The 15,690-nt window shown below is 43.9% G+C and overlaps 1 protein-coding gene across 1 annotated transcript; it reads left to right on the top strand.

The window, feature by feature from the left end:
• Positions 1-205: 205 nt before the first annotated feature.
• On the top strand, positions 206-13,643 carry WBP2 (WW domain binding protein 2). The gene is made up of 8 exons (XM_075277277.1): positions 206-381; positions 2,603-2,711; positions 5,244-5,379; positions 6,147-6,239; positions 6,944-7,072; positions 7,629-7,757; positions 9,132-9,208; positions 13,065-13,643. Exons 1-8 carry the CDS (start codon positions 323-325, stop codon positions 13,116-13,118), a joined length of 786 nt encoding a protein of 261 aa, XP_075133378.1. The 5' UTR covers positions 206-322; the 3' UTR covers positions 13,119-13,643.
• The last annotated feature ends 2,047 nt before the right edge of the window (positions 13,644-15,690 follow it).

Below are 15,690 nucleotides of genomic sequence, written 5' to 3'. Positions count from 1 at the left end.
GCTGTCAAAAACCTCCCCATTGCCCACGTGTGAACTAGCCCTTACATTGTACAAGCTTTAAACCTGTGCAACTTTATTGATCCAAAGGTCAGAGTGACAGCAGCTTCAGTCACTGCCCCACGTGCTCCTCCTGTACTTCCTGTTATTGATTCTCTGCCGCAGCCGCGGGCCAATCACGTGACGAGATCGCTCCTCCGTACTGCCGTCTCCATCGCTCTGCAAACAGAGAGGCGGGGCAATGGTTGCTACGTAACTGCATCGCTTTGAGTGCTGATTGGCTGCAGTCGGGGTGCGGGGACGTGAGTTACTGCAAGACAGCAACATGGCGCTGAACAGAAACCATACGGATGGCGGAGGTGTCATAGTGAACAACAGCGAAAGGTGGGTGAGCGGCTCTCCGTCAGACAACGCCATTATCCATGACTGTGTACAGTACCGGCGCTCTGACTGGCATATGGAGCATCCTAGGGACCTGAATGTCAGGGAGGGCGGGGCGTGACATGATTGACAGGACTAAAGCCAATCAGGATGCGTATATATTCTAGTATTATCAGCCTGTGCTATCAGAGTCGTCTCAGCGCACTGCAGCTAATGGCTCATGTTTATGGCGTCCTATACACAGTACATAGCGTAAAACCAATGGGGAGAGGGCTGAACGTGTCTACAACAAATACAGTCTGCTGCCCAAAGCAACCAATCACAACCCAGCTTTTATTTGTCAACTGAGTAATAAGAATTGAAAGCTGTGCTGTGATTGGTTGCAATGGGCAATCGTTTTTCTTTTAGCGTTTGTTAATATGGCCACCCCCTGACAGATATTCCAAACTAAGTGTTAAAGGGGTTGTCCCGTCACAAGGATCCTATCTACACTGCTCGTTAATGTGAATGTAAGACTTTTCCTAAATACACTGCTTCAGCAAAACTGCTTTGTTTGTCCACTATATTACTTTATTCATTTCTCTGTTGACACATCCCTTGACTTATCCGCTCAAAAGTCAAGTGATGTATCTGCTGCTCTGAGGGGGGGGGGGGGGAGGAGGGGCTAAGTGCTGGGAGCGAGCCTGGTGTGTGTGTGTGTGAGTGTGTGTGTGTGTGTGTGTGTGTGTGTGTGTGTGTGTGTGTGGGGGGGGGGGGGGGGGGTAGTTTACCCTTTGGGGGGAAGGGGCCTCAATACAGACCCGGCATCCACTGTAATAGATAGGCGGTTGCCGGGGAGGGTTAGACGCCGGCACAGATGCCCCCCCTTACAATCTATGAGGGAAGAGGGATAGAGACAGAAGGAGAGGGGGAGACTGTACAGATGGCAGTGCAGTGATAGTGTTATTGGAGGTTGTAGGCCTTCCTGAATAGGTGAGTCTTCAGGGTCTTCTTGAAGCCTGTGATTGTGGGGGTCAGTCTTATGTGTCGTGGTAAGGAGTTCCAGAATATGGGGGATGTACAGGAGAAATCTTGGAGACGGTTGTGTGAGGAGCGGATGAGAGCAGATAGGAGTAGGAGGTCGTTGGAGGATCTGAGGTTACGTGTGGGCAGGTAGCGGGAGATTAGGTCAGAGATATATGGAGGGGACAGGTTGTGGATGGCTTTGTATGTTAGTGTTAGTAGCTTGAACTCAATTCGCTGGGCTATAGGTAGACAGTGGAGGGACTGGCAGAGGGGAGCAGCCGATGAAGATCGGGGGGTGAGGTGGATTAAGCGAGCAGCGCAGTTTAGGTTGGACTGGAGGGGGGCGAGGGTGTTAGCTGGGAGTCCATGGAACGCATCACGGTTCTTCCCGCAGCACTTTAAACAGAAAGTTTGTGAAGTTTTCCTCTGCGGACTTTCTGTTACAGTTATACCTATGGGGAAGCCGCCGGTCTTTCTGTAGATATAATTGACATGTGATTTCCAAAACTGCATCGGTTTTGGAAATTGCAGCATGTCCGCGGCTTTTACCGCAAAGTGGGCATGGGATTCGCAAGAATCCCATCCACTTTGCAGTTACTGTAAAATGCAGTAATTTTTCCCACAGCTTTTCCGCCACGGGCAAATTGTGGTTTTTCTGGCCCGTGGGGCCCCAGTATTGTAAGCGGCCGTTTTCTTGTGGCCGGCGAGCATGCGCAGTCGGCTTTGCTCTAGGTCCGAGGCCTAGAAATTTGAAGCCACCGCCAGAAGAAGATGGCGGTAGCGCTGGAGAGATCTCTCGCAGCATTGGGGACGCCCCCAGTGCTGTTTGAGCGCTGGGGCCCCGCCCCCAGTGCTGCGAGAGAACTCATTTGCATACCGGCAGAAAACGAGATTTTAACCGAACGGTGGGGCAGAGAAGACATCTAAAGGTAGGAGACGAATATCCTTTCTCAAGGCTATTCCGATGTTTAAGCAAGAAAAAAAAAGTTTTTAATGGTAGAATCCCTTTAAGTTTATCAAAGTGGGTTAGCAAGAAAAATTCTATTTCTCTCCGTACAGAGTTTAGCCCATTTTCACAAACTTGAAGTTTAGTCATTTAGGCCCTTCAAATATGTCAAAGCAAATCTCAAAAACAAGGAAGGGGTAAAGCAATAAAATGTCAGGAACCTAATAGTGGAGTTCAGTCCTAGTCCTGAATTGTTCACTCTTTTTCTTCCAGCGTTCTGATGTCTTATGAGCATGTGGAGCTGGTGTTCAGTGACATGGAGAACACCCCTGATGTTTTTCGAGGGACCAAGAAAGGCAGAATAATGCTAACACCCTACAGAGTAAGAGAATGTGGTGACTGCTTATCCTCAGATAGTGATTTGTGACAGTGTTTCAGTAATGCACTATTATTCATGTGATACTCATTAAAGGGGTCATCTCAAGAACAAAACTTGTGTCTGATCAGTAGAGATCAGAACACTGGGACCTTCATCAAAGAACAAGGGTCCCAAGTCTCACCCCTGTTTGAATGGAGTCAAGACAGTTGTACTCTGACATCTTCCTATGTTAGGTCCGGTTCACATCTGCGTTTGGGGAGTCCACTTGGCGACTCCTCGAATAGAAACCTAATCTGCATAAAAAAGTGGTTATCTTAGGAAATTGGCAGTTCCCATAGACTGTAATGGGGTCCATGTGGTTTCCGCACAAAAAATGCGGAGAGAAAAGTACTGCTTGTGGGACTTTTCTCTCCACATATTTCATAAGGATAGGGGAACAGAATCTCCAAACACAGATGTGAACCGAGCCTTAGTATACAGTATTTCTCTTTTTATGGATGCTTTTACACATGAGCCAGAGCCACAGGTACGGCACAAGGATTACCACTACTTGCCATGCTGCATCTGTACTTGTACTTGTCATCCTTCCAAGTTGTTTGTACAGGTACTGCATAGTAGGTACTGGTATACCGTGCATGGTACCTGCAGCTCAGCCGCAAACATGTACTAGCACACTCTTCTAGCTACTATCAACCTATGGACACTTCAGCCTCACCAGAGCTCACAATGAATACCAAAACAGATAGTATAAGGAAAATGAAGTTTTTTGTACCGTGTTAGCCAGTGGGTAGGAAATATAAAAAAAAAAAAAAACTTGAAAGTCTTCAGTAGTTGATACCTTTTTTTAATGGCTAACTCATAATGATGACAGAGTATAACGTTTCAAAGCTCCCGGCTTCTTCTTCAGATATAACTAAAAACAATTTCTGAAGGCTGCATATTTATGTACAACAGGACACATAGGGATAGAATTTTGGGAGGGAGGGGGAAGAGGCTTATTGGTATGTACAAGTAAACAAATCTCTAGTTCCCAGGTTCTTATCAGTTCAGAGTGTCTTTATGGCTGTCTAAGGTCAGTGATTTCTGTAGGATGGCTTGAACCCATGTGAAAGGTTCATTCCATTCTCCAGAGTGTTAAATTGGGTCATGCACTTGTACTCATAAATCCGTCTGTTCTTCTTGGATTTAAAATTCCTTCTTAAAATCAAAATTTTCATGTCATTGGTGATATTATGATCTTCGTTGCAGAAATGTTTTGACACAGGAAGGTCCATTCTTTGTTCTCTAATTGTATGGCGATGTGCATTCATTAAAAATCAATATTTCCAGACCCCCCTCTACTGTGCTATAGACAGCCACCAAGCCTCAAGAATATGGTGATTAGCAGCTCACTGTCACCACCAACTAACACAGGAACATTTCCATGCGGACAAAAAAGATGCAAAACCTGCCCTCACATACTGACCACTGACAGGGTAGAGATATCAAACTCTAACGGAATATAAAATCCCAGGTACGTTCACCTGTAACACACTTAATGTAGTGTATTTAATAATATGCACCAAATATTCCACTGAAAATCTGTATGTTGGAGAGACCGGTCAGAAGCTCAGAATAAGAATGAACGCACATCGCCATACAATTAGAGAATAAAGAATGGACCTTCCTGTGTCAAAACTTTTCTGCAACGAAGATCATAATATCACCAATGACATGAAAATTTAGATTTCAAGAGGGAATTTTAAATCCAAAAAGAACAGACGGATTTATGAGTACAAGTGCATGACCTTATTTAACACTCTGGAGAATGGAATGAACCTTTCACATGGGTTCATGGCATCCTACAGAAATCACTGACCTTAGACAGCCATAAAGACACTCTGAACTGATAAGAACCTGGGAACTGGGGATTTGTTTACGTGTACATACCAATAAGCCTCTTCCCCCCTTCCTCCTAAAATTCTATCCCTATGTGTCCTGTTGTACATAAATATGCAACCTTCAGAAATTGTTTTTAGTTATATTTGAAGAAGAAGCTGGGAGCTTCGAAATGTTATAATCTGTCATCATTATGAGTTAGCCATTAAACTACTGAACTACTGAAGACTTTCAAGTTTTTTGGTTTTTTTATATTACCAAAACAGAGACATTTAGAGTAGTGCCAGTAGGGGTCACAGTGTCTCAGCCACATAGTAGTATCAGTCACAGGTAACCCAGTACCACTGACACTATTCAGCACGATCCCTACCTTCACCCCTGCCTCTCCTGCACCAGGAAAGGAGGTAACTGCTTAGTCTGCACAAAAAAATGTCTTCCTACACTGAATTACGATATAAATATAAGAATATCATAAAGAATGGTATACAGCTATAATAATGCATCTTCCATGGCTCCTTTAAAAATAGAATTTACAACACCAATGTGAACAGAACCTAAGTTTTTGTATTTCTTATTTTGTCATATTTTCATTATTGCATTTTTCCCCATTTCTAAGAACTTCAGCCTTCTAATGTAAAGTTCCCATTAAACTTGCAGGTGATCTTTTCATCTAAAGGACGGGACCCACTGCAGTCATTCATGATGCCGTTCTACCTGATGAAGGATTGTGAAATCAAGCAGCCAGTTTTTGGGGCCAATTTTATTAAGGGCACAGTGAGAGCAGAGCCTGGAGGTAAGACGCATATTGTAAATGATTCTCTATGGGTTCAGCCTGGCAGCTTAGCATATATTCACATTGTGCAGTTAGGAGTTGTTTTTTGATAACATTTCAGCAGATATGTGGGATGACTGCACAGTGTGTATGTACCCTTACTCGTTATGCAGAAACGTCCATAGGGGTGGCAAATACACAGCAGGTCCTGTATAGCCGCTGGCGGTTAATTCATGCAGCTATACTTTACCTTGGTGCAACCACTGCAGGGTAAACACATGGTGGCTATTCATTTGTAGTATATGGACAGTTCAAGTCTTTTTTTTTAGTGTTATTCCACTTTGGGTCTTACAGTGTGTTCCTGAGTGAAGCGCCTTCTTCTATTACGTTAAGTAGCCTAGTAGGGCATACAGTCAGGGTTATCCTAATAAGCCAATGGGTATTTGTCATAGCAGTGAATTTCCAACTTGCTTTATAACATCCAGCAGTTGTGGGTAATATTGCTGAGGTTTTACTCTGCCCCACATGATGATATCACTATTCCTCCAATCTGCCTGGCATATTGCTGCAGTGCCTGATCTGATAGAGTTACACTTTTCATGATGGATTACCTTAGGTTAATCCTTGCCTTTCAGAAGTATTTGCATAGCATCCTGTCTTTTTATCTTTCATGTTCAGACAAAGTGTACATTAAGTACATGGCATCTTGCCAGTACAGAGCAATGTAATCCAGCTTACATGCAGATGTCAAGTCTAAGTACTGAGCTGTTGCTGTTCTTTATTTGTAGGTGGCTGGGAAGGCTCTGCCACCTTCAAGCTCATTTTTCCTGCAGGGGGAGCTATTGAGTTTGGCCAACACATGCTACAAATGGCTTCACAAGGTAAGAGACCCATATTTAATGATATCATATGTATTGAAATGGATTGCAATGGGAATGGTATTCCTGTACACCAGGGGTCAGCACCTTATTGTGCACTGATTTTTTTTTTTAAAAAAATATTTTTATAAAGAGTCAAAGATGAAGTCAGTGTGCAAACGAAATGTTACAGTAGCACGTGACCTTCTTGCCCCTTGAAGCCACTGTGGATTCAGAAAGTGAAGCACAAGACAGATACCATGACACTAAACAAACCCTATAGCAGGGAGGGAATTTGCACAAAAGGAAAAGTGGAAAAGGGACAGGTACACTGAGTGAGAACAGGCAGATGAATCATGGGAAATGTAGTTTGTCTACAGATTCACTGCATGTAAATAACAGTGATAGAAGCAGCAGAAAGTAATCTAAAGCCAAGAAAAGGGTGTACAAGGGAACAGTGAGTATTTAGCACTGTTGTGAATGTATTTGGAGTTAATTTTTGGAAGCTGGATACTATTATATATTATATATATAATATAATGTGCACTATAACAGTAGCAAATTAACTCGTTGCTTCAGAAAAAAAATCTACTAGAATATATTTTCATTTATTATAATATGCTAAAAAATAGAGAGAGGGAGAATGCTGATAGTGATCTGTACGTCATGTATACCCTGGGAGAAGTAATCCAGTAAATATGAAGCCCTAACATATTTTATGTTCTTAGCTTCCAGAGGGGGACCACCATCTGATTCATTTCCATATATGCCCAATGGAGGATATGCCTACCCACCACCAGCAGCTAATGGGATCTATCCTCCTTCTTCTGGCTATCCATTCCCCCCACCACCTACAGGTAAGATTTGGTACTTGGGAACATTTACATTTTGGTGACACAGATCTATCTAGGGCTGTGTTGTTGGAAGTCAGTTGCATGCAGTGTAATTTTCCCAGTAAATGAACACCTCGCTGGAAACGGATAGGCCCCATTATATGTCGGTGTTGTCTGTTAAGCACCTTTGGCATCTGTCAAGTGATGAATCGATGACTATGTTGAGGTTTCCATTGTAAACGGAAATCGTGATGCAGAGGTGAATGGAGCAAACATCCATAGGATCCCATTTACCCGATAGAGTCTTAAAGAGTGTCCTTTGGCTCCTATCGGCTGGTACTTAGGTATATATATGTTTTTTTGTTGTATGGAGTAGCGCCGTCTGCGTCACATGGTATATTTTTTTTAATGTAGGAGCCGAGGGTTAATTGATAGTGCTGAATGCCTATAGAGCGGCATCTGTTACAGTTATGCCTTAGGAAATACGTCCAACATACTCTATACTTCCAGCAGCAGCCTCACATTGTGTACGCTAATGCGCTATGTCCTGTTCTTATGTGTTTCATAAATTATTTTACAGACTTTTACCCAGGGCCTTCTATGCAAGACAGTTCTATGGCATACATGCATCCTCCTCCTCCTCCTTACCCAGGAGGACCCATGGGACCTCCTGCTGCTTCTGCTCCTGATTTTCCATCTACCCCAGCAGGTAGGAATTCACACCCTCTACTGTTGTCAATTATTGCAGAGAAACCATAGCATTCAAAAATGCATTTCAGTTTTCCATAGAAATAGATGTTGGTGCAGAAACACTGCAGATTGACCACAGATTTGACCCTTTTCATTTCCTGGAGGGAGATTTACATTACATTACATTATGTTACATCACGACGATGAAGAACACCAGAATGTAATGTCCTAGCGTTCTTCAGCGTCTGGTACAGCTTGTCCTGGTGGTGGGAGTGGAAGCAGGCCTGGCAGGAGCATGGATGGGTGAGTAAATTATTGGCCGCTAGCTATTGCAACAATACAATAGGTAGTGGCCTAACGTATCACTCTGTGCAGGTCACATAAAAAGGGGCCATATATTGTGTGGGGGCCAATAACAAAGGGGAGTCATATACTGGGTGGGTGCCAATAATAAGGTGGGAGTAATATACTATGTGGGGGCCATAAACTGTGTGGGGCTATATTATGTGTTGGAAGGCTAGTATGCCATGTCAACTGACATCACTTTGTTCTGTCTTGAGCCGGTAGGTCCGCAGCCTTCCAGCCAAGGAAAGAATAAATAGCTATAGGTATCAAAGAAGTTACTCTTGAGCCAGGGCCTTTAAACCAAGGGACCTTATTGTTGCCCTCACTGCGCTACTGTCTCCAGGTGTTGGGAATTTCATACTTGCTGGTAAATCACTGATGTGGGAATCGGCTGTGCATCTTTAATGCTGTCTCCTGCTCTAATGTACCACTTGTGGCGCCATAGTGCAGATGACAGAGTATAATAGGAGGATAATAGAAGAGGTGCACAGCCGGGCCCCACATCAGTGCTTTGCAGGCCGAGACATCAGAGTTGTGTGGTCTGGAATGTATGTGAAAATTTGGGGTTGGTTAGGGATAACTTTTACCTGTGGGGTTCTCCAGTTTCTAGGGGACAATTAGGACACTATTACCTAGGGGGGGACACTGTTACCTGTAGAGAGCAGATAATACACATAGGTAATAGTGTCCTTATTAAAAATATGTTAACATCAGTCATATGTTTGTCTTCAATGGGCTACACATCACTGGCATAACTACATTTATACAGTCGCAGAATTACTAATGGACCTTTGAAGACAACCATAAGGCTGATGTGGCCCTGGGAGAAAATACGTTTTAGATTCCTGGAGTACAGCTTATAAAGATTTATAGGGATTATAGGGATAAAATATAAAGTAACTAAATAGACATTTTTACGAAATCCAGCTCTCTGAAAGGGATGTATTTATGAATAAAAGTGAATTACAGTGTGTGAAAAGGACTCAGCGGACACAGTAATACATAACACGTGCTCTATTTCTGTTTCCTGCGTGTGCTTTTGTTATAGCTGAGGCCAAGGCTGCAGAAGCGGCTGCTAGTGGTTACAGCAGTCAGCCCAACCCTCCACATGTTTACATGCCACCGGTAAGTCTGCACAAAATTTTAGTACTATTAAAAGGGTTTTACGGGACTTTTTTATTGATGACCTATCCTTAGGATCAGGTGAACACCATTTCCACTACATAGTACATGCAACATCATGCTTATTGGTCACATGGCCTGATCACCGCTCAGTTCCATTCAGGTGAATGGCTAAGCTGCTATAACAAGCACAACTACTATACAATGTACAGTGCTGTGCTTGTTAAGTACTAAAGAGGCTGCAGTGCTCACCCCTGTTTAAACCTGCTGATCTTTAATTGAAGATCTATCCTAAGGAAGATCTTAGATAGATCCTGGAAAACCCCCTTTAAGGCTAAGGCCCCACGTTGTGGAAGCGCAGCATTTTTTGTTGCAGATTTTGCTGCACTTTTTTAAGCCAAAGTCAGGAGTGGTTTGTAAATGAAGCCCTTAGACATTGTCCGTTCTGTTAAATTCACTCCTGACTTTGGCTCAAAAAACTGCGAAAAAATTAGCAACAAAAAACCTTTATTTCTGCCATAGCCTGAAGGTGTTGATCAGAATGAAAAAAGTAAAAGCAGGAGATTGTGATAGAATTAAAAATAAGGTATACTCACCAGTTTTAGGGCATTTCTGACCCCAAATAAATTTCTTATACTGATGACTCCACATGATAGGTCACCAGTATGTGATTTGTGAGAGTCCGACACCTGGACCCTGCACAGTTCAGCTGTTCCAGCAGCCTCTGGGTGGCGGATGCTGCAACTGGACAGGCAGCAAGGGCACTGCTGCTCCTATTCAAGTAATATGAGTGGCGCAGCATCCCTGTTCACTGCCTAGCGGTGGTTTAGTGGAATTCCGATGCCAGTCCTATTACTTGAAAATCCATGACAGTTCCAGTTTACCTCCCAGCATGCCTGTCATGTGCATGTGACCACTGCAGCCAGTCATTGACCAGCAGTCACGTGCATATGTATGGCTCATCATCACATTATAAGTTAAAAGGGTTTTTCTACGGAAAGCCATTTATAACATATCCTCAGAATATTCAATAAATGTCTGATAAATTTGGGACCTGCACCTATCCCTAAAAAGAGCCCCCAGCTTCTATGCCCCTATTTGCCCTGCCGCCACCTCGCTGAGAAGACTTTTGCCTATGATCAGGCTGTTTGGAAACAGCATATCTTGGAGCTACATTTTTTCCATATTTCCTATAGAAGTGAATGGGAATTACAGAAAAAGCTTAAAACAGAGAGCTATGTTGTTTCAGTACAAAAGTACTCCAATGACTCTGCAATAGTAGGCCTCATCACAGACGGAAACAACAGGGAGTATAGAGACGTAAACTGGGATTTTGCGAAGTAGTGTCAGTGGAACCACCTCAGGATTTATACGGGGAAGACCAAGGAAATGGTGGAGGACTTAAGTAAGTGGAGACATGCTCCGAATACAGGGGACATCCAGGGGATAGGCATTGAGATAGTCAAGAGAAGGAGGAAAATCGGCATCACTCCGTGGACGATAAAAAGTTATACTTTAATCCAAATTAATGACAAAAAAAGTGAAAATGATACAAAAGAAATTTAAAAAAAAAAAAAGCAAGAAAAAACATTTAAAAACGCCAACGCGTTTCAGAACATGCAGTTCCTTAATCATGGCATCCTAAACTGTTAGAATACAGGCTGGTGCATTTGATACAATATATAAGATGGTGTGTGTTACAGTCCATGTCAGATGTTATACTAACTGAACATTGTGAAGCAAAACTGTGAACACATTCAGTTTTATGCACATATTTACATACCATACACCGCTTCTTCCCACACATGAAAAATAACATCTAATATGTTTTATTTTTTGGTTCATTTTTTGGAATCTTGTTAATTGCTATGTGTACATTGATATTCTTTGTATATATTGGGGTTTCGGTAGGGTTTATTTTGCTCATGTTGTAGGCAGAATGTTGAAATGTGTAGGTGTGTCTCATTGGACACACATGTCCAATTAACTTTGTTACTTCCTTTATATACCAGCCTGTATTCTAACAGTTTAGGATGCCATGATTAAGGAACTGAGTGTTCTGAAACGCGTTGGCACTTTTTAATGTTTTTTCTTGTCTTTTTTTCATTTCTTTTGTATCATTTTCACTTTTTTTGTCATTAATATGGATTAAAGTATATATATGCCGATTTTCCTCCTTCTCTTGCTACTTTCGTTGCTTTTTTGGGTTCAAAAGCCGATCGTGCACCCCGTCAGGACTATGGACTATTCACGGTGAGCTCCAAATCCTTTTTCTTGAACATTGAGATAGTCAAGACCTATAAGTTCCTGGGTGCACTCCTCAATAATAAGCTGGACTGGGCTGATCACCTGGAGGTGCTGCACAGAAAGGGTCACAGCAGACTCTACCTGCTCAGGAGGCTGAGGCCTTTGGAGTCCAGGGGCCACTTCTTAGGGCCTTTTTCAACTCTGTAGCCATCAGCCATCTTCTTCGGAGTGGCCTGCTGGGGGAGTAGCACACCAGCCAGGGACAGAAATAGATTTGACAGGCAGGGTAGAAGGGCCTGCTCTGTCCTGGAGAGCCCCCTGGACCCAATACAGGTGGTGGGTTACAGAAGGATACTGTCTGTGGTGAGCTCCTGGTGGAGAACAGCCCATCCCATCCCATGTATGAGATTGTAGCAACACTGGGCGGCACTGTAAGTGACCGACTGCTTTACCCCAAGTGTGAGAAGGAGCACTACCGGAGATCCTTCCTCCCAACCGCAGTCAGGCTGTATAATCAACATCAGGCTAATTGAAAATCACTCTGCACATAGAACTAAGTTATCCTGAAGTCTTTCGGGGTTTTTTCTGCTATTCTGAGCTTGTATGTGTTTTCTTGTAATACTACTGTATTATCCATGCTGCTGTAACACACTGAATTTCCCCATGGTGGGACTATTAAAGGATTATCTTATCTTATTCCCGTATGGGAAATATGGGAACAACACAGCTCAGAAACACACTGTTTCTGTACAGCCCAACCGTAGCTAAAAGTCACCCCATCGAGGTTGTAGCCAGGTAAGCAAAGGGGCACAGAAGTTAGGGGGGCTTATTTTAGGGACATGTGCAGGTCACAGGGGTGGGACCAGCATCTATCAGACATTTATGGTACATTCTGTGTATATGCTGTGCATGTTTTTTTGTGGGAAAACCCCCTTTAAAGCAACATCCATTGTCTGGTAGTTATGTTTCTTTTACTTAATGTGAAGGTGGCATTTGTCTGTATTGTCATGGTAGCCATTTTTGCTAATGTGTTAGGGTGAATTCACACTGAGTAAACGCTAGCTTATTCTGAACGTAAAACACGTTCAGAATAAGCGGCGTCTAAAGCAGCTCCATTCATTTCTATGGGAGCGGGGATACGAGCGCTCCCCATAGAAATGAATGGGCTGCTTCTTTCACTCCGTGCAGTCCCATTGAAGTGAATGGGGAGTGCCGGCGTGTACGGCTCAGCATGAGCAGAGCTTGCCGTATACGCCGGCACTCCCCATTCACTTCAATGGGACTGCACGGAGTGAAAGAAGCAGCCCATTCATTTCTATGGGGAGCGCTCGTATCCCCGCTCCCATAGAAATGAATGGAGCTGCTTTAGACGCCACTTATTCTGAACGTGTTTTACGTTCAGAATAAGCTAGCGTTTACTCAGTGTGAATGCACCCTTAATGGGATGAGTCACCATTTTGGTTGTCTAATTTAAGGGTGACAACAAATGTGGATAGACTTCCAGTCATATGATTAGAATAGATATGAAGATGATTTGATCGCTAAACTATTGTTGGATCAGTAAAATGATAAAAGTCAGTAACAAAGTTATTTCATCCTTGTTCTCTTGTAGGACCTCCCTCCTCCTCCTCCTTATTTCCCCCCAGATGACAAGAAGAACCAGTAAGGAGCCTAATAAAAAGCACCATTATCCAACATCTTGAGGATCAGATCTTCCATAGACCCTGGGAACTGACTTCATACATTCTTACATTCATACACTACAGGGGGTGACAGGCAGCAGAAATCTTAGGGTGTGACCACATGCTTTGGATGCTATATGTCACCAGAGCTCTGTTCACTTGCCATGACCAATGGCGGCATGATTCTGAAGGTAAAACTCAAGTATTAACTTCAAAGTACTGTTGTTGGCATGGCCATCATGGGTGTTCAGATGGATGCAGCATCCAGAGAGTGTGCCTACGGCCTAAATCAACTCTAAATCTCATAAAGACCATCGTAACACCATGTTCCCTTGCAGTTTGTTGCTGGTATTGAACACTTTTGCACTTCATACCTTAGCTGACAAGTCTGAATGCATCTTGCATGTCCTAATGCTAATCCCTGAAGCCTGATTGCTGTGCATATGCAAAGAATATAAAAGAAATTAATTTATTTTCAACCTAAAATATATTGTGCATAATATATTAAATTGAAGTGAAGTTTATTACTGTCTTTTGATGGAATTCTGATGGTATATGTATCCTGTTGGTTTTGAGTCTTGGGTAAGCCTCAACCCCAACATCTACTGTTAAGATACATACATTTGACAACTCTCATTCAATCTCCAGTTACCGTAATTCTCCTAACTAGAGATGAGCGAACACTAAAATGTTCGAGGTTCGAAATTCGATTCGAACAGCCGCTCACTGTTCGAGTGTTCGAATGGGTTTCGAACCCCATTATAGTCTATGGGGAACATAAACTCGTTAAGGGGGAAACCCAAATTCGTGTCTGGAGGGTCACCAAGTCCACTATGACACCCCAGGAAATGATACCAACACCCTGGAATGACACTGGGACAGCAGGGGAAGCATGTCTGGGGGCATAAAAGTCACTTTATTTCATGGAAATCCCTGTCAGTTTGCGATTTTCGCAAGCTAACTTTTCCCCATAGAAATGCATTGGCCAGTGCTGATTGGCCAGAGTACGGAACTCGACCAATCAGCGCTGGCTCTGCTGGAGGAGGCGGAGTCTAAGATAGCTCCACACCAGTCTCCATTCAGGTCCGACCTTAGACTCCGCCTCCTCCGGCAGAGCCAGCGCTGATTGGCCGAAGGCTGGCCAATGCATTCCTATGCGAATGCAGACTTAGCAGTGCTGAGTCAGTTTTGCTCAACTACACATCTGATGCACACTCGGCACTGCTACATCAGATGTAGCAATCTGATGTAGCAGAGCCGAGGGTGCACTAGAACCCCTGTGCAAACTCAGTTCACGCTAATAGAATGCATTGGCCAGCGCTGATTGGCCAATGCATTCTATTAGCCCGATGAAGTAGAGCTGAATGTGTGTGCTAAGCACACACATTCAGCACTGCTTCATCAAGCCAATACAATGCATTAGCCAGTGCTGATTGGCCAGAGTACGGAATTCGGCCAATCAGCGCTGGCCAATGCATTCTATTAGCCCGATGAAGTAGAGCTGAATGTGTGTGCTAAGCACACACATTCAGCACTGCTTCATCAAGCCAATACAATGCATTAGCCAGTGCTGATTGGCCAGAGTACGGAATTCGGCCAATCAGCGCTGGCTCTGCTGGAGGAGGCGGAGTCTAAGATCGCTCCACACCAGTCTCCATTCAGGTCCGACCTTAGACTCCGCCTCCTCCGGCAGAGCCAGCGCTGATTGGCCGAAGGCTGGCCAATGCATTCCTATGCGAATGCAGACTTAGCAGTGCTGAGTCAGTTTTGCTCAACTACACATCTGATGCACACTCGGCACTGCTACATCAGATGTAGCAATCTGATGTAGCAGAGCCGAGGGTGCACTAGAACCCCTGTGCAAACTCAGTTCACGCTAATAGAATGCATTGGCCAGCGCTGATTGGCCAATGCATTCTATTAGCCCGATGAAGTAGAGCTGAATGTGTGTGCTAAGCACACACATTCAGCACTGCTTCATCAAGCCAATACAATGCATTAGCCAGTGCTGATTGGCCAGAGTACGGAATTCGGCCAATCAGCGCTGGCCAATGCATTCTATTAGCCCGATGAAGTAGAGCTGAATGTGTGTGCTAAGCACACACATTCAGCACTGCTTCATCAAGCCAATACAATGCATTAGCCAGTGCTGATTGGCCAGAGTACGGAATTCGGCCAATCAGCGCTGGCTCTGCTGGAGGAGGTGGAGTCTAAGGTCGGACCTGAATGGAGACTGGTGTGGAGCGATCTTAGACTCCGCCTCCTCCGCTTGAACCCTTGTGCACACTCTGCTTCATCAAGCTAATAGAATGCATTGGCCAGCGCTGATTGGCCAATGTATTCTATTAGCCTGATGAAGTAGAGCTGAATGTGTGTGCTAAGCACACACATTCAGCTCTACTTCATCGGGCTAATAGAATGCATTGGCCAGCGCTGATTGGCCGAATTCCGTACTCTGGCCAATCAGTGCTGGCCAATGCATTCTATTAGCTTGATGAAGCAGAGTGTGCACAAGGGTTCAAGCGCACCCTCGGCTCTGATGTAGCAGAGCCGAGG

The sequence above is a fragment of the Leptodactylus fuscus genome, chromosome 6 (assembly GCF_031893055.1).
Source record: "Leptodactylus fuscus isolate aLepFus1 chromosome 6, aLepFus1.hap2, whole genome shotgun sequence".
Classification (NCBI taxonomy): Eukaryota; Metazoa; Chordata; class Amphibia; order Anura; family Leptodactylidae; genus Leptodactylus; species Leptodactylus fuscus.
Note: the sequence above shows the minus strand (reverse complement) of the source record. Positions and strands in the feature narration are given on the sequence as shown.

Bases quoted from the DNA above. Each gene is read 5' to 3' on its own strand.
- WBP2 (XM_075277277.1), top strand. From the start codon at position 323: ATGGCGCTGAACAGAAACCATACGGATGGCGGAGGTGTCATAGTGAAC. The intron at 2,712-5,243 runs GTAAGAGAATGT...TTAAACTTGCAG, and splicing joins TAATGCTAACACCCTACAGA to GTGATCTTTTCATCTAAAGG. The intron at 5,380-6,146 runs GTAAGACGCATA...CTTTATTTGTAG, and splicing joins AGTGAGAGCAGAGCCTGGAG to GTGGCTGGGAAGGCTCTGCC.